Source organism: Cryptomeria japonica, unplaced genomic scaffold, assembly GCF_030272615.1.
Source record: "Cryptomeria japonica unplaced genomic scaffold, Sugi_1.0 HiC_scaffold_464, whole genome shotgun sequence".
NCBI lineage: Eukaryota > Viridiplantae > Streptophyta > Pinopsida > Cupressales > Cupressaceae > Cryptomeria > Cryptomeria japonica.
In genome coordinates this window covers 12,612-38,537 of record NW_026729284.1, presented here as the reverse complement: position 1 = coordinate 38,537, position 25,926 = coordinate 12,612, and the positions used below count along the sequence as shown (strand labels likewise).

At 34.6% G+C, this 25,926-nt stretch overlaps 1 protein-coding gene across 1 annotated transcript; it reads left to right on the top strand.

Moving 5' to 3' along the window:
• The first annotated feature begins 905 nt into the window (after positions 1–905).
• On the top strand, positions 906–3,886 carry LOC131871802 (ankyrin repeat-containing protein At5g02620-like). The gene is made up of 3 exons (XM_059216000.1): positions 906–1,636; positions 2,047–2,606; positions 2,877–3,886. The coding sequence occupies exons 1-3, from the start codon at positions 1,117–1,119 to the stop codon at positions 3,774–3,776; spliced, it is 1,980 nt and encodes a 659-aa protein (XP_059071983.1). The 5' UTR covers positions 906–1,116; the 3' UTR covers positions 3,777–3,886.
• Positions 3,887–25,926: the final 22,040 nt, after the last annotated feature.

Genomic DNA, 25,926 nt, shown 5'->3' with positions numbered 1-25,926 from the left:
TAGTGAAATTTAAGAGATCATTTTAGGAGTCATCTAATCTACATTGTTATTTTGGTTAAAACCAAGATAGCTTAATTAGGCTTTCTCATATTTCGCTTGCATTTGCATATTTTAAATCATTTTTCATAAATCTTGAATCTCCATAAGACTTCCATAGTAGTGCAAAGAGCTAAGGGCTACACTCATGTGGAACTTGGAGAGGAGAGGAACAAGGGAGAAGCTACTATGAACATGTTGGCAAGCATTTGGAAGGGTCTTGTGTCTTTCTTTTGTTTTTGCATACTTTCCATTAAATGTTTGATCTCTCTTCATATGCTTGCTTAGGATCGTATTTCGTTTATGATACTAACACTAACAGTTGATTCTTGAGTCTTTTGTTTGTGTTCCTAACATCCTATTTTGCAGTGCATCGGTTATAGTAAATGGTACATGTATAAAAATGTGTGTAAATAAAGACAACATAATGTGCAATGTATGAAAATATATGTAATTGAATAAGAATGATAGAATGAAAAGAAAGAAATTAATTTAAACAACAGTTATATCGTTTATTGAAATATAACTATATTAAATAATTATCTAATCCACTGAAATAAACTCAACATTAAATAAAATGTGTACATATTTCACATAGAATAAATTATTAAATTATAAATGATAAAAAAAATTTGTATTTGATTTCAATGTACACTTTCATCTAAGAAAAATAGACATTCCAACTATGAAAAAGTTGTAGTAATTTTGACGTGTAGGATCACTTCAAGTATTAAAAAAATAATGTTCTAGCAGAACACCCCATAGTCATATTATTCGCACCAAACTAGAGTAATTACTTGGCACCCAATCAAAGCTAATTAACACTGGTTATTTGCACCCAGTCAAGGTCAAAATGTTGTATCTGTTCCAACGAAAGAAAAAGTGAGATTCCAACTAAAGTTGTGGAAACCCTGAAGTGTAAGATGTGGATACTTGTATTTTTAATGTTTCCCTTGTGGAAAAACTGAGACCACATATTCTATTATGTAGTTTCTGGCATAATACTGAATGTAGTATTATTCAATCCTATTACAAAGAAGCGTGCCTTGGTGTTGAAGGCTGTAACGGCAGATATTTAGCATGGCCACTGAGGGTCAACAACTCGGCGGAAGGATCGATCCTGACGCCTTCAAAGCTGCGGTAACGCGTTTAAGGATCGATCAACAACTGAGTTCCCAACTTAAAGCAGCTCTCAACAATATTACACCTGGAGGGGAAAATACTCTTCTCCATTTGGCTGCTAGTGTAGGAAATCTACACTTCATTCAACAGCTCCTGCAACTCAATCGTCAACTTCTGAAGGAAACCGATCCCGAAGTGAAGCCTCTGCTTGTGAATGCTACCAATGCCGAAAAGGATACTGCGTTACACTTGGCTGCGCAGGGAGGTTTCTCCAACGTTGTGAAGATTCTACTCCAACAACCAGAAAGTGGTGTGGATCTCCGCAATAAGCTTGATGAAACAGCTTTGTTCAAAGCCTACGAAAGCGGCAATTTAGAGACAGTGAAGGCAATATTTGACGCATCTCCGTCGAGCTTACTCGAAAGTACGGTGCACAAGAGGAACTGTTTATCTGTTGCAGTAAACAGAGGAGATTCAGGTTATTTTATTTCGATTTTAGGATTTCTTTGCCTATAAGTTTGTAAAAGTATCTGCTAAGCATCTCCTAATTTAACGGTTCAAGACAAATATCATTTTGTCCCCAATTTTTTCTTTATCTTAAATAACACGAGGATGATTGTCTATCATGTTTCAGTTCTTTCTATTTTTTCAAGTCGTTTGATTATGTTGTTTCTATTTTACTTCAGCTTCTGTTCGTTTACAGTTGATAACCAATGAGTTCTTCTTTACTTCTTCGTGTATTTAGTTGAATTCTGTATTTATGTTGTTATATTAGTTGAGGTCTGTATCGCTTCAACAAAGGTAAATTAGGCATTCTCTTACCCTTGGCCCTTCTTGAAGAACATCTTATCTAACTTAAGGCAATGATTTTGGATGCTTCTTTTACAGATCTAGTTGATCATATACTAAATTTATCAGATGCGAAGCAGTTAATCCAACGTAAGGACGAACTTGGCAACACAGCTCTGCATATAGCTGTTGAAAGAAACTACGTGCATATAATAAAGAAGTTAATAAAATTTGAGGCCGAACTGTGTTATTGGGTTAATGACAGCCAAGAAACTCCCATCTGTGTGGCAGCGAAATTGGGTCATCTGGAAGCAGTACAAGAGTTGATAAATGAGAGGCCAGACGCTGTCGAAATACGGAATAGTTGTGGAATGAACGTTCTGCACTTAGCTGCCCTAGTTAGGCAAGTGCGAATTGTTGATTACCTGAACGAAGAGGTAGGCTTATCATACTTGGTCAACAAGGGACTTGACAAACCTCCACATGAAGAGCCTCTGCGAAGTGGAGGAAAGACAGATCCGGCTGAAAAGAAAGATCCAAAAGATGAGCCCGTGAAAAGTGGAGGAAACACAGATGCGGGTGAAATGAAATCTCCTTTTTCGAGGATAAGTGAAGGAGACACACCACTGCATATTGCAGCAAAGAAAAAAGACTTGAATGTAAGTCTCTTTTTATACAAACCTCTGTTTGTCACTGCTGAAGTTTGTTCTTTCAACCAATTACTGTGTACAGCTATATAAGTTTTGGGTTTGTGTAGATTCTTAATCTAATCTCGTCTATATATAGAGTCAAATTACTGAAAGTATTTCTACTGAAGACAGAAATTAAAATCATCACGGCAAGAACTTCCGTAGAAGAAATCTTTATGCATAGTTAGTTCCAATAGATCATTTAATTTTTATGAACTTATTTGAGTTTGCATTTTTCAGATGGTGAAGTCGTTGCTTTGTATAGCGGGGATAAACAAGTTTGCTGTCAACAAGGCAGGCTTAACGGCCTTTGATATCGTGAGAGAGAACACGCACTATCACGAATCTGACAAGATAATTTCAGTTCTGGCCAGTTATCCTTCCAATCGCAAGCCATTCTTGTACAGCGCTCCAAAGGTGAGTGCAGAGAAACATGAGGTTGCTGTTGAGATGGTGGACAAAACATATGAGGACAGGCGCAACACAGAACTAGTGGTGGCAGTTCTATTAGCGACAATGTCATTTACGGCAGCTTTCACTGCTCCGGGCAGTTTCGTGACGGACGATGGGAATGGAAATGGGGACTCAAAGGGATCGGGAATTTCGCCTGCGCCTGCGCCTGGAACTGGCTCAGACAAGAGTTTAGGTTCGCCGATTCTGCTTCCGTTGGCCTCCTTCAAGGTTTTTCTCATCTTTGATTGTGTGGCATTCTTTCTGTCGCTCTTAGTGGTGCTGATGTGGCAGATGAGTACACCTATTACCACGGGAAATAAGGTATTGTTCCTCTGTATTACCAACCTATTGGTTTGTGCCACGTTTGCCTTTACGGCCTATGGCTTCATGCTTGCAGTGTATGCCATGCTTTCCAACATGAATCCCGAGCTGGCTTGGTTCATTCTTGGGGCGTGCTTGATCATCTGCTTCTGTGGTAATTTCACTTTTTTCTACATGGCTGCAAAGTTTACAGTGAAGAAGGCTAGGTTTAACCACCTGAACGGTCTACTTCCTTTTCTTTCTGACCGTCTGGGGGAATACGTGTGGATAAAATTAGAAAGATGGGGGCTTTTGGACTTGGTGCGCCGGTCCAAAACCAAGTGGCTTGCTATCCTATACTACCATAGCAATGAGAACGATAAATAAGGTTTGGGAAAGTTGCTTTTGCAAGTCTGATACAGTGTTGCAGCTTCTTATTTCTACATGACTTTGATCGTATTCAACTATGTCTTATAATATTAAATGTTTTCATATTATTAGAAGTGTACAAAGTATCTACATCTGTGTTCAAATCAGATACTTGCGTGCTTAGAGCTGATTTGATATGTGTATGCTTCAAGTTGAATGTTAGATTTACTGTCAATAATATTTTTGTAAATTATTTTTATATTTAAATGATTATATTTATGATTCTTGAAAACAAATAAAGTGTATAAGGGTGTTTAGTCTTTTGATTGAAGATTGTGGGTTCTTGATGAATGGATAGATTATTTTGCCTTTGTATTTGGAAATGCAATCTCTCTTCATTACAAAAGAGGGTGGGTCCATATAAAGTAAGGGACCTTATCTAGACATGATCATACAAGTACATCATTAAAAATGCATTCCTTATGAGAGCCTAAAAGATAGAAGAAAAATATTCCATGAATAGCTTCCATCTCACAAGTGAACTTTTACGAATAAAATAGGAGATTGCTCAACTAAGTAAGAAATATGAACATTTGACTAACCTAAATTTACATTTATAAATATGAAACCAAAAAATCCAACAAAAATCATTTGTAAACATAAAAATTAATAGGTAACACAGTAACACAAAACATCTGATCATCCAAGCTTGTACTTTTGCAACTCTAGATGGGGAAGGTAAAGAGCATTAGTTGGTAATTTATTTATTTATTTTTGTTTAAATATGAGGCTAAGGTGTGTAATTATGTGGTCAATCATGTGACTATAGAAATGATCCTAGACAATCAAATGACTAGATCTAAGGAAAAAAGAACTAGATGAGAGTTCGTGTGTGGATAAGTGTCATAACTTCTTAGATAAGTATAATGTATGGTAGTGTGCGCATATAAAATTAGGTAACTATTCATGGGAATGCATATGTATATTAATATACCTAAGGATAGGAGAATAGTCAAAATTCCATACAATATTGCAGTATTGTTCATAAGATATATGTATCCAAGCATTTCCTAAAAATATTCACAATATTGCATAGAAAATAACATATATATGCTAGTTTCATAATTATATTTTCCGTTACATTGAATTGTGTCTGAATCCTAATTGATCATGCATCAAAAATATTATAGCACTCAAAAATGTTCATGTAAATTTGATATCTAATTAGATATAGATTATATGAAGTTGATGTGTCCATATAAGTAATCAACCCTATTAAGACATGATAACTTAAATAATAATTTAACTATATACTTTCAACATGCTCTCATCATGAGAACCTACAAAATAGAAAAACAAATGTCCCATTGGTAGCTTGTATCTTACAAGTGAAATTTGAGAACAAAAGAGAACATTACTTATCAAAATGTCCCCTTAGTTTGAATTAATTAAAGATAGGTGGGTAATAGAAAATTGATAACTATATCTATTATATTTAGAAATACATATCATGAATAAGGGTATGTAATATTTTGATTAACTAATTTTGATTTCTAATGAAGATTCTAGATTATTTTATCTTTGTAATTTAGAAAGGCAATCTCTCTTCATAAATATGGTCTCAAATTCTATATTAATCCTTTGTTCTATAAAGTTAAAGATTAGAATTATGGGTCGAATTTGTGATCATGAAATCTTTATATTCTTATGGCTTGACAAACATTTTGCTTCCCTCTAGGTGAAACTCAATCTAGTCTTATCTTCTTAAACATCTCGAGACTATCAATAGTTTGAAATAACTTGAATGATCTTTATTATGTCTTTAAGAGATAAATTTCCTTAATTAAATCCCTAGAAAATGTACAAATATTGATGATAGCAAGCAAGGGCTATCAATTACAAGTTTGTTATTCTTTTTCATTTATTAAATCTAAATGTTTCACTATTTATTCTACTTTAATACTAGACAATGAGAGAGGATTCTTGAAAGATGACAAATATGGAATAAATAAAACTAAATTTCATTAAATTGTAACTCATAACACCTAATGATGTAAGCTTCTTTTTTTTTTCAACTCTAGGTGAAAGTAAAAAGGATTATTTGGTGAAAATTAATTATATTTATTAATTTTTAAATATGAGGCTTAGGTGCCGAATTTTGTGGTCAATCATGTGACTAGAAAAATAATCTTACACAATCAAATGATTAGATCTAGACAAGTAAGAACTAGATGAGATTTTTTTGTAAGGGTGAGCGTCATAACTTCTTAAATATAAACAAAATGTATGGCAGCATGCACATATAAGGTTGGGTAACTATTCATGGGAATAAATGTGTGTAATAGGTAGATAGAAGGATATGGGAATAATTTCAACTCCAAATAAAATTTCACCATTGTACATAAGATACATGTATCAAAATATTTCCTCAAAATAATCACAACATTGCATCGAACATAACATATATATGTTAATTTATGTCCTATCCTTTTGGTGGTTCTTTATTCTCTATCTTTTGATGACAAGACTCCCTTTTCAAAATAATGTGATGATTAGAAAAGTTCATTTGTCTGCTTTGAAGGTGCCTACTCCACTACTCTGAAATGTTTTACGAGTAATGTTGATGCTTCTTTGACTATTGTTCATTGTAAGAAAAGAAGTTAGTCCTTGATTGTTCCTAACATAAATGCAACCTGACTAAAACATTGGAAATATGTCATATTGTTCTCTTTTTAATTTATTAAATACAATAAAGCTATTATTCATTTTCAAAACAATTTACTCCACTTCCAAAAACTGACAGCCATGAAATCAATTTCTTCAAGAGAATCACCTTTCTGTCATATTGTCATTTCATGTCTTTTTTAACAGCTATGCCCATTTTTCTACTTTAAAGTGAGGATGCATTCTAATGTGTAGAGCCGTATCCATTTCACAACAGAATAGTTTATGTCACATTATTCACTGATATTATAAGGAAGCATCTTGACCAGCCTTAGAAAATGACGAAAGAAAGATGTCATGTCAACTAACCACGAATAGACAAACAGAACGATTAATCACTTTAGTGTTGGCACTCTTTCGCGAGGTCGTAGTCATGGGGTTAATGTTGACGATGGACACTTCTTTCTGTCATATATTTTCCACGCCTTTTAGACTTGATGTCCATTTTTCTCTTTATGTTTAAAGAAAGTCTATTATTGCAATATGTGGAGCCGCATCCATTTCACAGCATAATACTTTGTAATCACATTATTTAATATTGTGTAAACAGATGTTCAAGACTATCGTCAAGAGCCTAGCAGAATGATCAATCACCCTAGAAAAAAAATTATCTTGAATCTAAGGGTCGGTAGGTTAGATAAAGCTAAGAGTCGTCACTAACCTGCAAATTTTTTAGAGTATAAATGTAGTAGAAAAATAAAACTTCATGGCAATAGAAAAGAAATTTCATGGCAACTGAGCGTGAATAGCAAAAAAAAAGTGAAAGGTCACTTCAGGTAGCTACTATTTGAAAAAAAAAGGTTAAAAAGTTCTATGAGAAGGCAACGAGACTCACATTACCACTATTTTGGCAGTGTCACAGTCGTGAGATTTATCTTGTCGATGGAATCTCCTCATAGTCTTATTTCTTCCACGCCTTTTGGACGGGTATTCCCTCTGTAGACACGACATAATACTAGTGTTGAAGGTTGAAACACAGAAATTTGCTATAGATCATACTGTAGGTTGAATTATTTGATGACATTATAATAAAGCATATTTGATAGCGCTGAAGGTAGCAATGTAAAAAAAAATCTATGGCAACTGAGTATGAAGAGGCCAAGAAAGGGATCGATCCTGACGCGTACAAAGACGCAGTAAGCCTTGGAACAAAAATTGATGAATTTTATTATGGTGTTCTTAGTATATTACTTCAGCTTTGGATTCTTTACAGTTGATAACTATATTATATATTTTATATATACTAATTTATTTTTCAATATTTTTGACGCCTAATGGTTTTATTTCACAATTCAGTTAAGGGCAAGAGGTCCAAGGAAATTCATTTTATTCTCTTCTTTCCTCTAAGGGAGTTCCTATTCCTTCTTACAAAGAGATTGTTGAGGAAGCCATTAGAGTTTTTGCAGAATTGTTAAAAGAGGACTCTATTTTGGCCAATGTATAGGAAGGGTTTGTGCTTGATAGTATTCCTGCCATTACTAGTGATGCAATGAATGAGGATCTCCTTAGAACTATCTCTCTTCTTGAGAGTGGAAAAATTGTGTTTCTCTTGAAGAAGGGGAAAATTCCCTAGCCTAGATGGGTTCCCTATAGAATTTTATCAAGAGTTTTGGGATATAATTGTTGGAAAAATGGTGTCTCAACTTGGCATTTACATGATGTTACTATTTATAGTTAATTTTTGTTTATAATTCACATATTGGTATCCATTGGTGTTAAGATGGACAAAGAGGAGAAATGTGGCATCTTGCTTTGTTCTTTGCTTATGTTTATTTTTTTGATGATTTTAGTAGGACAGGGGTATACTTACTAAAGAGTAAATCTAAAGTTTTCAATCGTTTTAAATAATTTAAAGAAATGGTCGAATTGTAAACTAGAAAAAAAAATTAAATGTTTGAAGATTGATAATGGTGGTTAATTTTCTCTAATGATTTTGATAGATTCCATAAAAATTATAAATCTGTATTCTCTACAACAGAATGGAGTTGCAGAAAAAATGAACAAGATATTGATGGAGAGGGCTAGGAGTATGCTGAGTTGTGCTGGCCTAAAATTAAAAATTTGGGCTGAAGCAATTGTCATTGCTTGCTACTTGATTAACGGTCTACTACATCAACTCTTGTTGATAAAATGCCTATGGAAGCATGGTCAGGTCACAAGCCTTCTTTGAGACATCTTAGAGGTTTTAGTTGCGAGGCATATGCTCATGTGCCAAAAGAGAAGTGTACGAAGTTGGAGGAGAAGGTTGTGAAATGTATCTTCATCAGTTATAGTTATGGTGTAAAAGGATACAACCTTTGCGACCTTGTTGCATAAAAGGTAATTAATAGTAAAAGTGTTATTTTTAGAGAAATTAAGTCTCCTTTTGCTACATTGCAACCATAATAGACTAAACAGGAAGATATGATTCAATTCCCTTCTATGCCTAAAAGAGTTGAATTGAGTCAACTTGATAGGAAAGAAGTTGAGGAGAGCTCATCTAGATCTGAATCTTTAGAAGATGAGGAAGAACCTCCAACTTGGCTTGTTCAAAGGTGTACATGACATAGACAACCAACTAAAAGGTATTCACCTAATGATTGGAGATGTATTTTTGTTTTGAATACTAATGTGGATGAACCTATTTCTTTAGAAGAGGCATTAGGTAGGAATGATGCAGAATCTTGGAAGAATGCTATGGAAGAAGAAATGAAAGCTTTGAAAAAAAATGATGAATGGGATCTTGTACCATTGTCTAAAGGACGAAAGCCTGTTGGTTGCAAATGCGTGTTCAAGAAAAATATTGGTTCAGATGGAAGCATTGAGAAGTATAAAGTAAGGTTGGTTACAAAAGATTACTCTTAGGTTGAGGGTATTGATTATGGTGAGATATTTTCTCCTGTTGTAAAAATGACATCCATTAGATTTTTGCTTTCTATTACTACTTCTTGTAATTTAGAGGTCGAGCAAATGGATGTGAAAATTACTTTCCTTCATGGTGATTTAGAGGAAGGTATTTATATGACACAACTAGAGCACTATGTGGTGAAAGGTAAAAGTAATTTGGTCTATAAATTGAAGAAATCATTGTATGGCCTCAAACAGAGTCCTGGGATGTGGCACCAAAAATTTAATACAAATGTGTTGATTTTAAGATCTGAGCATTCTAAATCAGATCACTATGTCTTTTATAAATCTAATGGTGATCATTTCTTGTACATTGCATTATATGTTGATGATATGTTATTCATTGGTAAAGGAAAATGTATGATTTCAGAATTGAATTCTCAGCTTGCTGCTAAATTTTAAATGTATAATCTTGGTGCAGCGAAAAACATTGTTGGGATGTAAATTAGAAGAGATAGAGTGAACATAAAGCTATGGCTAGGGCAGAGTAAGTATGTGAATTCAGTTTTACAGAGGTTCAACATGCAGGATTGTAGACCATTATGTGTTCCCTTCACAGTTTGAATGAAATTATCTATTTTAGATTGTCCTACATCTCCATCAGAGATGAAAGAAATGAGTAGAGTGCCTTACCAGAGTGCAATTGCAAGTTTGATATATGCAACGGTTTGTACTAGACCAAACATTACCCAAGAAGTGGGAGTTCTTTCCAAACATATTTCTAATCCTGATAGAGTTCATTGGGATGCAGTCAAAAGAGTCTTTACATATTTGAAGGGTACCTCTAAGTATTCTCTTTGTTATCATGGTAATTTGGTTGGAGATGTGATTTACCTTGATATTCATGGATATGTGGATTTAGATTGGGCAGGTTATATTGATAGCAGAAGATCCACCATTGCTTATGTATTTACTTTATTTGGCGGTGCAATTAATAGGATGAGTAAGCGGCAAGTTGTGGTTTCTTTGTCCACTACAAGAGAAGAGTATATGGTAGCTACTCATGCTTGTAAAGAATCCATTTGGGTTAAGAGACTTTGTTAAAATATTCAAATAAAACAAGAAATAGTGACACTTTACTGTGACAGTCAGAGTGTGATCTGCATTTAACTAAGAACCCAGCATTTCATGCCCAGACTAAGCACATTGATGTTTAGTATCATTTTGTCAGAGATATGGTTGAAGATGGTAAGGTGAAGTTGGTTAAGGTAGAGACTTTGATGAATATTCTAGATTCTTTAACTAACACTGTGAGCATAAAGAGGTTTAAATGGTGTTGTGAGTCTATGGGCCTCATGGCCCCTAGTAGTTAAATTATTGTGTTGATACTCCCTTTGCTCTTGAAAGTTCTTCGACAAGTGAGAGAATGTTGGGACATGGTGTCTCAACCTTCAATTTACATGTGTTACTATTTATAGTAAGTTTTTGTTTAAGCATGAAATGGTGCGAAATTATCCCTAAAGCTTCTAGTTCGCTAGATAAGCACGTCGGTAAAAATTTGTTGTAAGATCATAGCTAGTTTTGAAAATATTAAAGTTTCCATTTTGGAGGGGTGTGATAGAGCATTTCTCTAGCTTTCTGATGCTTCAAACAGTTCGTCAATCAGACACACGGTTCACAAGTTATGGCCTTCGGAAGTTTGGACTCCTGAAATAGAAAATATAAAATGCATTGGACACATAAATGAGATGTATAATGGAGGAACACATGTTGATGTGTGTTTTGACACATCATAACACATCTATAATGGGGATAACCTCTGCTCTAGTTTATTGGGTGGTTTTAGCCCATGGTTTTGTAATTCCGTTTGATGCTTTCTTATATTGTATCTCCTATATATGAGGTGTGTGAGATAGAGGTTGTGTGTAAGAGTCTTACGGCTATTGTGTTACCTCTGAGTCTTTGATTAGTAGTTCTCTTCTGAAGAGATTTCTCTGCAAGTATATTGTAATCTGTTATTGATTGTTGAATAATTTATTGAGCTACTTTTGGAGTGTGGGGTTTTTCTCCTGAACGGGTTTTCCCATGTAAATGATTGTGTTGGTGAGTTGTGGTATGCATGATATTTTGTTTATTTGTGTTAAGTTTCTGTAACTGCTATAAGGATCTGTAAAATTTTTTGCATTATACTCCTCTCAAGGTTAGTGTAAGAAGTTGTTTCACTACTTCACTTCCTTCCAATAATTAAGTTGGATATTTTGAAGGTGGTGTGGGAGTCTTATATAAATAAACAGAAGCTCAGGGATATGAACGCTACTTTCCTTGCTCTCATACCTTAGAAGGAGGGAGAAAATTCTCTGAGTTCTTTCGATCCTATAGCCTTTTGTAACGTGGTTCATAAAACAATCACTAAACTGATTGTTGAAAGGCTCAAGTCATGGCTCAATAAACTTATTTCAGAAGAGCAACATGGTTTTGGGGTTGGAAGGCAAATTTTGGATGAGATTTTTATAGCATCAGAAGCCATTCATTCTATGGAGATATCTAAGGAGAAGGCTATGTTTATTAAATTGGATATAGCCAAAGCTTATGTTAGAGTCAAATGAAAATTCCTTTATAAAGTGCTTATTGCCTTTGGCTTCAAAATTGAATGGCTTCATTTGCAGCCCTTATTAACAGTGAGCCCATGGATTTATTTGGTGCATGCAGAGGTCTTCGACAAGGGGAACCTCTTTCCCAATTCTTATTCACTCTCATGGTAGAGGGTCTCGGTAAATTTATCAAGTCTTGTGTTCGGCAAGGTTTAATTTAGGGTTGGAATTGGGGTGATCGCCTTCATCCATATGCTTATCTCCAATTTGTGGATGCCACTGCATTGATGGGTCTTGCTAGAATTAATATTTAACCCATTATGATGTCGAATATTCCAAGATGCACCACAATTAATTATTAATTTTATATTTTATATTATTAAACTCTCATTAGTCAATGTGTCCAACACATCTATAACAATAGTACATATCTCAAGATGTGGTGTGCACATCATTCATAATTAGATGACCAATCAAAATTTATTGATAAGTTCTTGAAGACCCATTTTGATTTCTTTGTGTATAATAAACAATGTTAGACAAAACAGTTACCACGTGTAGAATGGTTTTATAATATAATTTTCAACACCATAACCAAGCTATGAATGGACAATATCCCCTATCTATCCAAATATATATACCAAGTAGTTCCGAAGTACAAGTCATGGATTCCACCCTTCACACACATGACACAATTATATAAACCCTTAAGGATTATTTTTAGATCACATATATTTACATATGAAGTAAAAAACAATCAAGATTACTCCAAATAAAATTTTGACATTGATGAAATGGTCCTTTTTGCATCTAACTGTATATAAATAATCTTCCCTAAAGTTGAAGATTAAATAAAAACGAGCACAAATGATTCATGGGACCTACATTTTTTTACAAAAATATTAAATCTATGGCATACAAATTGGAGCTTTCTCTTTCCTCCAAGTTCCACCTAGTAATCCATTTTTTTTTTTAAGATGAATATTTTCTAGTGTATTCACGCTTAGTTGGTACATTACCTATGTTTGATATGAAGGGAGTAATCCATTTTTGTTTTTAAGATGAATATTTTCTAGTGTATTCACGCTTAGTTGGTACATTACCTATGTTTGATATGAAGGGATTTATGCTCTTGGCACCAGAATGTATACTTGATTGTCATTCATACCAAATACAAATCTACATTATAATTTAAGTTCTCTTCTAGTAGCATGCTATGCAACACAAATATGTAATGTGGTCTAATCACTCTTCGAAAGGCAACAAAAAAATTCTCATCTCAAGATTTGATAATAAATCCTCGTTTAAGAGTGAGGGCATATAAGGAACCATAGTCCTAACTATTTTATTAAATAATTACTTTTGCATTGAGGTATACATAAGGAAAGAATTGGATATATACGCTTTGTAAATCATCTCTTTTCCTATGTTAGTTAATCTCACATGTTTGAAAATAATAACCACGTATTAGGTAAAATTAGTACATGTAGAGCGTATGTATACTACTATAGTCATTTATGAATTTTATTGTTGCAAGCATGAACTCATGATATTGCCCCCTCAAAGAGACCAATGATGTTCTACATTGAAAATTTTCTTAATTCAATATATTAATATATGTTTTGTCTCAATTTTGTGCAATTATTTCTGTACTTTGTGATTTGCTAATATATTTTAAGAGGTTCATTGTAATAGCATTGGGTAATAAATTTTACTAAGAAAATTTGTGTCTAAACCCACAATAATAGATACAAGACACAAAGAAAGTATTTAATTTTTTATATAAAATCATCAAAGCTAGTTTTAAATTAAATTTATTCCATCACATTAATTATAAAACTAAGTATCATTATCCATCATGTTTCTTTTGATGCTTATTTTTCTATTCTAAATTGACACTAGAACACAACTATTGTTTACTAATCTAGATTAATTTGTACCATTAGATTTGAATAGCCTAGATCAAAATTTGAAAAGGTTTATTTTCCTTTTGTACATATACATGTATATAAAAATATTAAAAATTAGATTTTAAGATCTGATAAATTTAATTTTTTTTAATTCGAGCCATTATATGCTCCCAATAGCACATCTAAATCTATTTTTATAGGAGTAATTATAACCAAACAAAACTTCTAATATTTCAATAGTATACCATTTCCAACACCAAAATTTTATAATTCCCTGCCCTAAAATTTTTTCTTTTTTTCTTATGGCCCATCTTCTCATGGTAGCCTAATTAAATTTTTATTGGTGCCTCTAATTCTCTATGTACACTTGCAGTGTGGATTTTAAAGTAGATTTCTTTAGCTATTCTTGAGTTCAAGATTGATTATGTTTCCTAGTACATTATTTGAGGTTGTTTGATCAACTATTCTTGAGTCCAAGATTGATATTTTTGCTTAGTAATTTATTTATCAAGGTCTTCCATTTATCTCTCACATCTTTCATCTATGAATTATTAACCCCTAGGGTCCATTTTTGTGGAGAACTTGAAACTTTCAAGAACTTTTTTTTGTTGTATACTATAGCGAAGAAATTTTGTGCTTAGTTTGATGACTTCAAACCATCCAAGCCTACTCCCTTCTTATGTCATGTGATTTTTCCGAGAGATTTGTCCTACTTCCCTTTCAAATTTACCTACATCTAGCGTAATTTTAAAGGGAAAATATTTCAGCACTTGTATACTATAATGAAGTAATCTTGTACTTGGGTTGATGACTTCAAACCATCCAAGACTACTCCCTTCTCCTGACATATATTGGGAGATTTGTCATACTTCCATTTCAACAACAAAAAATAGGTCATTAAATAGTACAAATCCGAAACCCTCACATAAGTTTTTAAACAACAACAACAACAAAAATTATTTGATACAAAATAAATTTGATACCATTTTGGCAATTTGTTGTTAATGTTTCTTAGAGAATAGAATGGATGCTAAAAAGAATGAAATGAAGCCTTCTGAATTTTTTTGGGGGGAATACCCAACTAGAAAAATGTTCTATTTTTATTGATATAATTAGGAACACATTTTGGGTTTAGAAATAATCTTTTCCATTGCAAGTCACCATTGAAAAAAATCTTACTTCAAAACTATATAATTAAATTATACAAATTGTAAGGTATTGATAAATTAGGGTTTCACCACCTGGATTGATAATAAAGCCACTAATTTCACTTGGGACCAACCTCACATCAAGGGAAGGAATTTAATTTATTCAATCCTGAAATAACTAAACTCGGATCAAGTTAATCCTTACCTTGTTAGAGTTAAATTTGAATAGCAATTAGGGTTAAGTTGTAATGCTAGATCTAGGAAAAATAATGAGAAATGGATATTGAATAATAGTAACATAATGTTCTAGATATCATGCAGAGATGTAAACTTAGATCTGAGGTGGGAAAATGGATCAGAACCTACAAAGAAATATTTAGGCATAATTGTCAAGACTAAGGGAGCAGATTGCCCTAGTCCTCCAAGTATCAGGGGCAAATAGACTGGATGTTTTCCAAATTAGGATGACATACATAATCCATCATTGAAAGGTTGTCAAAAATTCATGAGATCGAGGGGATTTGATCACCCTAGTCCTCTACTTTTTGCACCTTCAAAAGTTGAGTCTGATCGTTGTCATTGACACTAGTACCAGATTTCCCAATCACAACTCTTGAGATAATTCCCTTCACACAAAAAGAAAGAAATAGGGTTGTTGATGGGGATTTGCCTTAAAGGTTAAACCCCAGTTCAAGAGATAAAGCCTTGAATTAAATTCAACTTGTAACTGAAATACTAAAGTAAATTCTATATCATAATACCTCAAATCAGTAATGACTTATTGAAGTTGATTGTGCAATCCTCTTTGAATGTGATCACATATGTCAATGCAATAACATGACTTGACATAACATGAACATGACCTAATAGAACATACATGCTTGCATGAGGAATGATACAATTTTCTCCATGATGTTTTAAGAATATGGTGGGATGAAATCCTACCTTGAGTGCTTAAGAATGCTTGATAACAAATGATTGGTGTATGCACAAATGATGGGGTATGAAAATGATAATCAAATTTAATTGATAGGATGCCTTTATATATAGTTTCATTGGTAAATTACCAGTAAGGCTTACCTCCAATGGTTACATTGAGGTATGTGGAGAAAAATAAATTGAGGAGGCATAGTGCCCAGTCCTATTTAATTTAGGACTTGTTTAAGGGGGACCATGGCACCCAAGACATCCTGGTCTAGATAGGGGTCCCCCAAGCGCCCTTCTCCTCCCAAAATAGGAAAAACAAGGTTGTATCTTGGAGAGCAACATTCTAGGATGGGGTCCACTAGGTCATGCAATTAGGTGACATAAAATTTCAAGTAAAATGAGCCAAAATAGGTGTAGGGAAGAACTAGGATTGGATGAACTAAAGTAGGGCCACAAGAAGGAGGTGTGAATTATATCGATTACAATTTATGATGTTATGTTTATCCCCCACTTTAACAAGAGTACGATTTTATGCAAATACTCACGATAAAGTAGAAAGATGAGGAAAAAAGAGAGGAGAAAATAGGAGCAAGATCACAAAGAGATAAGCCATCACTAATTTTGAGGAACCAAGCCCCCAATCTTAAGATCTTTACTCATCCAAACACATGCAAGGGAACACAAAACAAGACAAAATAAAAAAAGTCAAAAAAAGGAAATCAAAGACAAAAGACACAAAACAAAGGGATTAGTACTAAAACAAAAATCTCTAAGTCAACCAGTTGAAGAGACCTCAATAATAAAAATAAAAATGTCTTAGCCACTAATTTGATTCTCGGAATGTTATTACAAGAACACAAGTAGTCACCTAGAAAGAGAAAGAGCATGCATCAAATAATGAACTTGTGATCCAACAACTAGCAAAGCTATGAGTTCATGGGGAGAAGAAATGAGAAAACGTGGATGCCATAGACTAGCAAGTTGTGTTATGTTGGGTGATCTATGAGAGAGAGAAACAAGGTAACATGGATTCTACGAGCTAGCAAGCTATATCATGCTAGGCGATCCACAGAAAAATGAATTCTCATAGGACAATAAGTTGTATTATGTTGTGTGATCCATGTAGGAAGGAAGAGTCAGAATAGTCTAGAAAGTTCTATTATGTTAGTTCCACTCATCAAAAAATGCATCAAAAGGAAGGTTGAAAGGTCTAGAAAGTTTTATCATTCTATTCAACCCACCTTAAAGAAGTTGAAAAATAGGATGAGTCGACATCTATTTATATATATTGTTTGGCTTCAAGACTTAAGCATCTCGTCTAAGGCTTTGATCTGGTTTCGTGCATGTAACAACCTATCTAAGACATGTAATTAAAAATGTCTAAGACAAATAATAATTAAAATACTAATAATTGTATTTTGAATTTTATTTATATAATAAATTAAATTTCAAACTACAAAATCTAAATTGAAATTTATAGGATAAAAGAAACTACCTTTTAATTAAACATTCTCTCTCTCTCTCTCTCTCTCTCTCTCTCTCTCTCTCTCTCTCTCTCTCTCTCTCTCTCTCTCTCTCTCTCTCTCTCTCCTCCTCCTACTAAGTGTAGACCTCCAACTTAGATCTAAGACCATAAACTCATCATATAAATACATATTTAACAATATGTAGTAACTTGTTCTACTTTGTTTCTTGTTTCCATGTGGAACTTGGCTTTCACTACTTTGAATATCTACAGACTAGCCATTTTTTTTTTTTTGAAGAGTTCTCATTATGTCACAAGGAGATAAGTTTTTCTAGTTCAACCTCTCAAAACCATACAAGGATCAAATATAGTAAGCAAGGACCCTCAAATATGATTTCATCTTTCGTTTTTTGTGCACAAAATCCAATTTTTTTATGTTGATCCTCCTTTAACATTCTTAAATAAGAAATATTGTTTGAGGGATTAGAGATGTAAAATGAATGCAATTAAATGACTTAAAATACTACCACATAAAACCAATCATGTAAATGTGTGCTCAATTGATATGATAAAACATTTAGGTTAAGTTCAATTGCAATATCAAAAGGATCTATAGAAGGTAAGGGAGCATTAAATTCATGTATGTAAATAAAACACAATTTATAAACAATTTACTAGAAAATGGATACATGACATCATTTATACATAATGATTGTAGTATTTACAATTGATATTTCATTGTGGAATTGAATGAGAAATAGTAGGATGTTGGTTTTGGTAGGATCAAATCAAGGAAAGAAGTGAGGTTGGGAGTGGCTATAGGCACACATAATCATAATTTATGAATCGCTCAAGTAGCTGGTGTGGTTGAAATTTCCCACTTCCATAGCCTAGAGTGATCATGCTTATATCATGGTCTCCTCTTCCAATAACTCTTCAACTTATTCTAGATGGACAAAGATGTATGTTTGTATCCTCGCTGCAAATTAATATAGTTAAGCCTAGTCATTCCCACTTCCATAGCCTAGAGTGATCATGCTTATATCATGGTCTCCTCTTCCAATAACTCTTCAACTTATTCTAGATGGACAAAGATGTATGTTTGTATCCTCGCTTGCAAATTAATATAGTTAAGCCTAGTCATTGTAAATGTAGCTAGAAGATTGAGATTTGTAATTAGTGACAAGAGGCAAGAGTATAAGAATGAGGTAGGAATCTTTAATGGTGATTATTAGGTTTAAGATTAGAATGTGCAAGTTAAAGGGCTCCATATTATTTAATTCTACAATTATTTGATAATAAAATGTGAACCAAATTTATTAAAATATGAAATATTAATATTTTAATAAACATTTCCAATAAAATATATAACCTAATGTTTAAGAGACCTTCAAATATTATTGAAATTGTGCGGAAGAACTAATAGATGATCATCTATGCACAAATACATTGCTCATTACTTTTCCGTTTTAGGTCTATCATACAACTATTATTAATCTTTTATACAAATACTGATCAATTCTTTAATATAACTACTTCAACATTATCATCCGCATAATAAATGAACTATCTAAAATGCAAATCACCATTTAAACACTGAACTGAACAACATTTGTGCTATTGCTCTGCTGCAACCAAATGTCCTTGCCACGCTAACAAAACTCCATATTTGAGCGGTACGTACATATCAACTCACCAGTTTTTCTCTACAGGACTTGGCTTCGTTTCAGAGCTCACATGACAATTTTGTCAATTAGTGGAACTTGGCTCTTTAATGATGAAAGCGCTATAATTATCAACTTTGCGCATGTGAGAAATCCCTGCAAAATGCAGATGCTTTACAACTGTGTTTTTACAGTACACCTCTAAGTTGATCTCAGGATCATTTTCATCAGTTGCTAGTTGCATCGCTTGGCATGTGAACTCTGAAATAAGGTCATTAATGCACAGGAAAACAATCAAGTTGATCTGTGTGCACGATCGAACTACTGACGGAGTTTAACTAGACTTTAATGATAGTGTTTACTTGGTAATGTGCCTAATGAGCCGTACGTACATATCGTCTCATCTGTTTTTAGGCGCTGGCTATGGGGTCCTTTAAACAGCACCCCATGGCCCCCTACTTCCTAGCCTCCTCCTGCAGCATCGTGCAACCTATGAAGTAGGGAGCTATGGGGTGCTGTTTAAAGGGCCTCATAGCAAGCGCCATGATGTACCACCCAAACCCTTTTTTAGCGAGAGCTGCAAGCAGCGAAGTTCCTGTCGGGAGTGGTAGGAAGGAGGTGTGATTGGTTTGAGTTGTTGTTGAGAAAGTCGGTGGAAGCGAAGTTGTATGAAGATCTAATAGTTCTTTATTTTGATTTAATGAAAGTTAAATTTCAGATAATTATAAATGCAACTATCAGGATCATTGTGTAGGAAAGCACAAATGAACAATTTCATTTTTAAAATGTACGACGGAAAGGTCGAGATTGCTGCTATGGCTCCTTATAATAGATCTGAGTATTATAGAGAGAGCCTGAGTGAGCTAGCAGAAGCGGTGACATAAAGAATCGATTCTTGCTATTACAGTGGATTCACCTTCATGAGGGATCTGAAGCTTATTATAGCTCAGATTGCAGCCAAGGACTGGACTGATATTGACAGCAAGCGAGTGGCTATGACAGTTGATATCCTGAGGAGAAATCTTACGTCTGCGGTCCACATGGGATGCCTTTCTGTGACAGATACAAATGAAGAATTAAGGGTTTTGGATAATTTCAACACACAGGAAGGAGTTCCTGATTTTCCTGTTGCTGTCGGGGAGTCTTCTATAAGTTCAAACACCACAGATTTCTGTGATGATGACGAGGAGCAAAGGTTGCAGCTAGAGGCTAATGTAGCTCTTGGCAAAGTAAAGCAAGGACTATCAGTTTGTGGATGCAAATGTTCTGTTTGCTTCTGGAGATGTGTGATGGAGAAAGGGCATGGTGACCGTCATTCTTGCATGGGGAGTCATTTGTGTACAGAAAACTGCAGTTATTGTACTCGAGAAGGAGACAGCTTAAGCTTATGCGGGGATTTAGCAGGGCATGAAGGAAATCACAATTGCAAAAGGAAAAATCATACATGTGGCCAGAGCTGTTACTTATATGAGACATCTTCAAATTGTAATGAGAAATGTTCTCTGTGGCCAGGGCAGCCTGGCCAGCACAAGTGCGATTCCCCTCAACATATGTGCAACAGAAAATGCTCTCTTCCAAGCTGCATTAATCCCTGTGTTGTGGCGATTGAATCGAACCATAAAGCACATCAGTGCAATGAGAAATATTGTCCAACCAAATGCACGATAAATGGGTGCAGCAGCTCATTTCAGTCCTCCACCATACTTGAACAAGGTTTCATCATAAAAAAGCCTCTCCAAGAGGTGACAATTTAGAAATCCTTCTTGTATCAATTTAATAATTATGTTGAATATTGTAATAACAAGATTCTTTTTTAAAGGCAACAATACCACAATCACCTAAAGAAGTTTCAGCATCCCTGATAACAAAGTCCCTCAAGGAAGCTCCCTTAAAGGTCCATGATGTATTGCTAGAAGGGAAAGAATGTGTGGAACAAGTGGATGAGTGATGAAGGCTTATGCTTGTGAAAAGAAGTGAAAGTATCATGACATGATAGAGACTTCAGATCAACAAGTATGCTTTTTGACTTAAAATTGTAGAACTTTTGCCCCCAGTTATTTTGATATTAGGGGAGATCAACTCTTGTTCTTTTTCTTTCATAGGATTTTTATCCTTGACCTTGATTTTTTCAGAGTCCAATAGCTTTTGATTTTGATTTGAACTAAAAGACTTTTCTTTAGTTTTCACTTTTAGTTTTTTCTTTTCAAGGCTTAATTTTTCATCCCCAATTAGTAAGGGCTTTTGTAATTCTTGTTGATCCAAGTCTGGGAGAGGACTGGAAATGGAATAAGTGGATGATATGGTAAAGCTATGTGAGTTATCAAGAGGGTTGGTGATATGCTCAATAGATTCTTTGTTGGAACCACTCTTAGGACTATTGATATCAAGAGCTGCTTGCAGCACTAGAGGTGATTTGCATTCAGACATAGTAGCCACAACACTAGGTGGTTCACACCCAATTCCTTGGCATTGCAAATTTTTTGTAGGTTGTTCCTGTCGACTGAATGTCTTAGGAGATAGTGGGAGTTGATCAGCATGACAGATATACTCACCACATCTCATGTCTTTAATCTTGAATTTTTCTTTTAGCTCTATTTGTTTGGATGTAGAAGCCTTTAATGATTCTGGATCCACATAAGTTGATGAAGGAATAGCCTCTAAATTGATTGGGATTGTTATTTCTGATCTAGGTCATAGATTGTTGCAATATATGAATGGGTTAGGATCAGCTTTGATGATAACTTCAACTCCATTGTGTGAAAACTTGATACATCGATGGTATGTAGATGGTAATGCGCTCATCTCATGAATCCATGGACGTCCTAGCAATATGTTGTATGTGAGATCGAGGTCAAGGACTTGACAAACCTCATCTTTTGTAATTGGCCCAACTCTAAGAGGTAAAGTGACTATGCCTTTGGATGAATGCTCTTCATCATCATATGCTTTGATGGTAATTTTGTTTGTAGAATTCACAGCTTTATCAGAATATCCCAATTGTTTGATAGTGCTCAATGTACAAATGTTTAGACCTGCTCCTCCATCTATCAAGACTCGCTTTATTCAATGTTTATGTAGGAAGGTTTCAATGTGTAAAGGTGCATTATGTGGTTGGCTCACAGAGGCGTCATCAGCTTCTGTGAATGTAAGGGAGTGTGGAACAGAAAGGTATCCCACCAAGGATTGAAACTGGTCCATGTTTAGATCAATAGGGATGGAAGTGTCTCTCAAGGTTTTGTCAAGAATGGCCTTATGTGCAGGGGATATGCGTAAAAGTTCAAGGATGGAGATAGGTGTGGGTTTCTTCCCTAACTGTTCTACAAGGTCATACTCAAGTTTGGTTGATAAGGAAGTAGTCTTTTTAGCTGGAGCACCTTGTAAAGTGAATTTTCCTCGATGAGTTGTAACATTACACTAAGAGGTAGGTTCGGAAGAAGATCTAATTCCTTTCAGGACAACCTTGGGTCTTTGGGTAGAATTCTCATGCGTTTTGTCCTTGATGATAATGGTAGAGACATAATTGTCCATTGAAATGTGATCAACAATTGAATCATAGTTATAGGATTCTTTGGTATAGTTGGTTTGCTCATCTATGGCTTTAGCTTTTTCCTTGTCATGTTTTGGGAATGGATCTTTAAAGATCTGATTTTTTAAGAATTTTTTTGCATCAAAATTAAAATCACAAAGAACAGATGTTGTGTATAATTATGAGATATTTCCAAAAATGTAAGAAAACCCGAACAATTCACTGATTTGCTCTCAAAATTAATTGTTTATGAAAAATCATAAAAAATTCATAGAAAATGAAAATGTGCTCCAAAAATTCTAAATTTTGGATTGAAATCTATTGATACTGTCTTCAACTTGCCAATAAAATTCTGTGCAAAAATTCTAATACGTTTGTGAGATAGGATCAAATCTCTCCAAGATCTTGATTTTGTGTCCAAAACCCTAGCTGCACAAGGTTTTCTCCAAATTGTTTTACAAAACAGCAATATAGGGTTAGAAAAACCTGCAAAAAACATAGATCTAACAAAAATCTATGTCCCATGGGGCGTGCCAAAATGTATATGGTGAAAATGGAAAACAACAATATTGAAAGACTAAATGAATTCAACCACAAAACCCTAGCCTAACAACAACAAAGATCCACCATAACTTATGAAGATTACCTAAGACAATGCAAATCAAATGAAATCACAAAGATTATACCATCACATGTCCAATAGGGTTTAGATCTCCATTCTTCCTATCTCCATTTATCTTGCTTGATATATTTGCTCTTAGATTTTATATGTGCACAAGAGCTCAACAAAGAACGGAAATGTGGTTGAAAGTAGGCTTGATCGCATATGCAAGTTTGAAAGTGTAATGTAGTTGAGAAGTCAACTAATCAGGGTTGATAATGAAGGAAGTGTCCTCTTATATAGAAGACACTGTAGGAAATGGAGGGATAAGATTGGAGGTGTAAGAGATAAATAGTCAGCTAGGATTAGAGGGTAGGTAGAGAAAATAAGAAAATAATGAAAGGGTAGGTAGTGTAGGAATTAAGAGATGAATGACATGTGTCATGGGTAGAAAAGGTTAATGAATTAATTAAATAAATAAAGATTTATTTAATTAATAGAGGAAGTGGGATCAATTAAATAAATAAGATATCTATTTAATTTAGGAAAAGGATAATTTAAATAAATAAAAGTATTTATTTAAATGAGAAATAAGGCTAAAAGAGGATAAATGAATTAGTTAAATAAATAAAGATTTATTTAATTAATAGAAGAATTAGGCTTAAAATAATTAAATAAATAAAGATATTTATTTAATTAGACTAAACAATTTTAGGTGTCTACAACTATAATTTAGTTGCATTTCATTTAAGTGAATTTGTTATAAAGAACATTCATTCATCCATGTAGTGCATTCATTTTAAATATGCATTCCTTTCATCATCCTTTAAGTTCATTTAGAATTCATTTCATAGGTGCATTTTTCCCCATTTTGTTTCATCTAGATTCATGAGATGCATGCATTATCCTCCAATTGCACTAAGGTGCAGTTATTCATTATCCTTTAATTGCATTAAGGTGCAGTTATTCATTATTCTTTATCCCCTATTTGCATTTATTTGCATTATCATTTCAATCTCATTTATCACTTAGTTATGTTTTGAATCATTTTAGTCATTTAGATTAATTTTAAATACATCTCATAAACATTACATCATTTAGATACATTCATTTAAGTGCATTCATACATAAACATTTGTATCAACATTTGTTCATCCATTTAAAGTGCATTCATACATCACATTTGCATACACATTTGATTCACTTAGATTCATCTTACAACATGCATCATTTACTCATATCATATCATAAAAAATGAACAAGTATTATCTATCACAAACATCATTATGCATTATTTCAACTCATTATTTTTGCATACATCATCATCATTACATCATAATTAACATCATTACCACAAGCATCGTCCATCTTCTACCTGCATCCACATAATTAGACAAATCATCCATAGCATGCATCTAGAAATCATATCATCACCATGTATATATAGTAATCAAATCATCCATAGCATGAATCTAAGCATAACTCATAATCATCATCCTGTATCAACAATATAGGTGTCATCATACATATGCATATAATATCAAAGCATGGGATCTCTTCATATATCACATTAAAAAAAAAGATTACATGTATCATAGTACAATGATGTCAAAATATATCGACTACCAAAATCCATCCAAGTCACAGTCCAAAATAATAATGTAACAAGTACCTAAAATATCTCAAATGGCACTCTGGCCAGATGCTGCACCACGACTACCCCCTACTCCTCCCCCACCACCTCACTGAGGAGGACCCATAACACCCCCACTTCTCTGAGCCCTCTGTGACCACTTTGATCTTGCCCACCGCATCTTAGAATAGCTCAGTGCTTGCTGACTAACTGGCACAACCAGCTCATATATTCCCCACCAATAGTCAATCTCTCCACTTGCCTGTCACATCTCCCTCAACACCACCTCAGTTGGACCCTATGCCTATGCTCCCTCCAAGACTTGGACTCTATCCTGCACCTCCCTCAACCTGTCCACCAGATCATCTCTCTCTTTCCTCACTACAGTCAGCTCCACCTCCCATGCAAATAGTTGGACATCTCTAGCTGCAATCTCTGCCTCGCTATCCTCTAACCGAGTCTGTGAGTGTAAAATCATATACTCCCATACATCTCCATCTCCTCCACCTATCTCTCCCCCTCCCATCTCCATAGGAACCTCTCCTCCACCTATGGCTCCCTCTCCCATCTCCATAGGCACTACACCCCCACCAATATCCCTACCTCCTTCTTTGGCAGCCCCTCGTATCAGTGGACCCTGTGATAGTCGCAACGACTCTCCCCCTCTACCTCTCCTCTGTAATCATCCTCCTCCACCACCTCCACCTCCAAATCCCCCTCCACCACCAAATCCTCCTCGTCCTCCACCTCCTCCTGCTCCACCAAATACTCCACCACCTCCATCTCCTCCTCCACCTTTTCCTGCTCCACCAAATCCTCCTCCACCACCTCCATCTCCTCCTCCTACTCCTCGACCTCCTCTCTTCCTCCTTTATCATCTCCTCTCATCCTCAAAAGGTGGTATAGGCTCGATCGGATCTGAAATCTATATAATCAGATGTGCAGTATGATACTGTGTGTACTCCTCTGTCACCCCTGCATCGACAATCTCAGGCCTCATATGCCCTGGTCTCGCCTGTAAATTCTGGAACTCTATCAAGGCCTGATCATATGGTAACATTGGTCCCCACTAAAATCTCTCCCGTACTACCCATGCATACTCCCCTGAGCCTCTCGACAATCCCTACCTCCGTCAAAACTGCCTCATCACTCT

What these genes read in the sequence shown, in the direction of transcription:
- LOC131871802 (XM_059216000.1), top strand. Translation starts at nt 1,117, where the DNA reads ATGGCCACTGAGGGTCAACAACTCGGCGGAAGGATCGATCCTGACGCC. An exon ending in AGTAAACAGAGGAGATTCAG is followed by an intron (nt 1,637 to 2,046) that starts GTTATTTTATTT and finishes CTTCTTTTACAG; the next exon opens with ATCTAGTTGATCATATACTA. An exon ending in CAAAGAAAAAAGACTTGAAT is followed by an intron (nt 2,607 to 2,876) that starts GTAAGTCTCTTT and finishes TGCATTTTTCAG; the next exon opens with ATGGTGAAGTCGTTGCTTTG.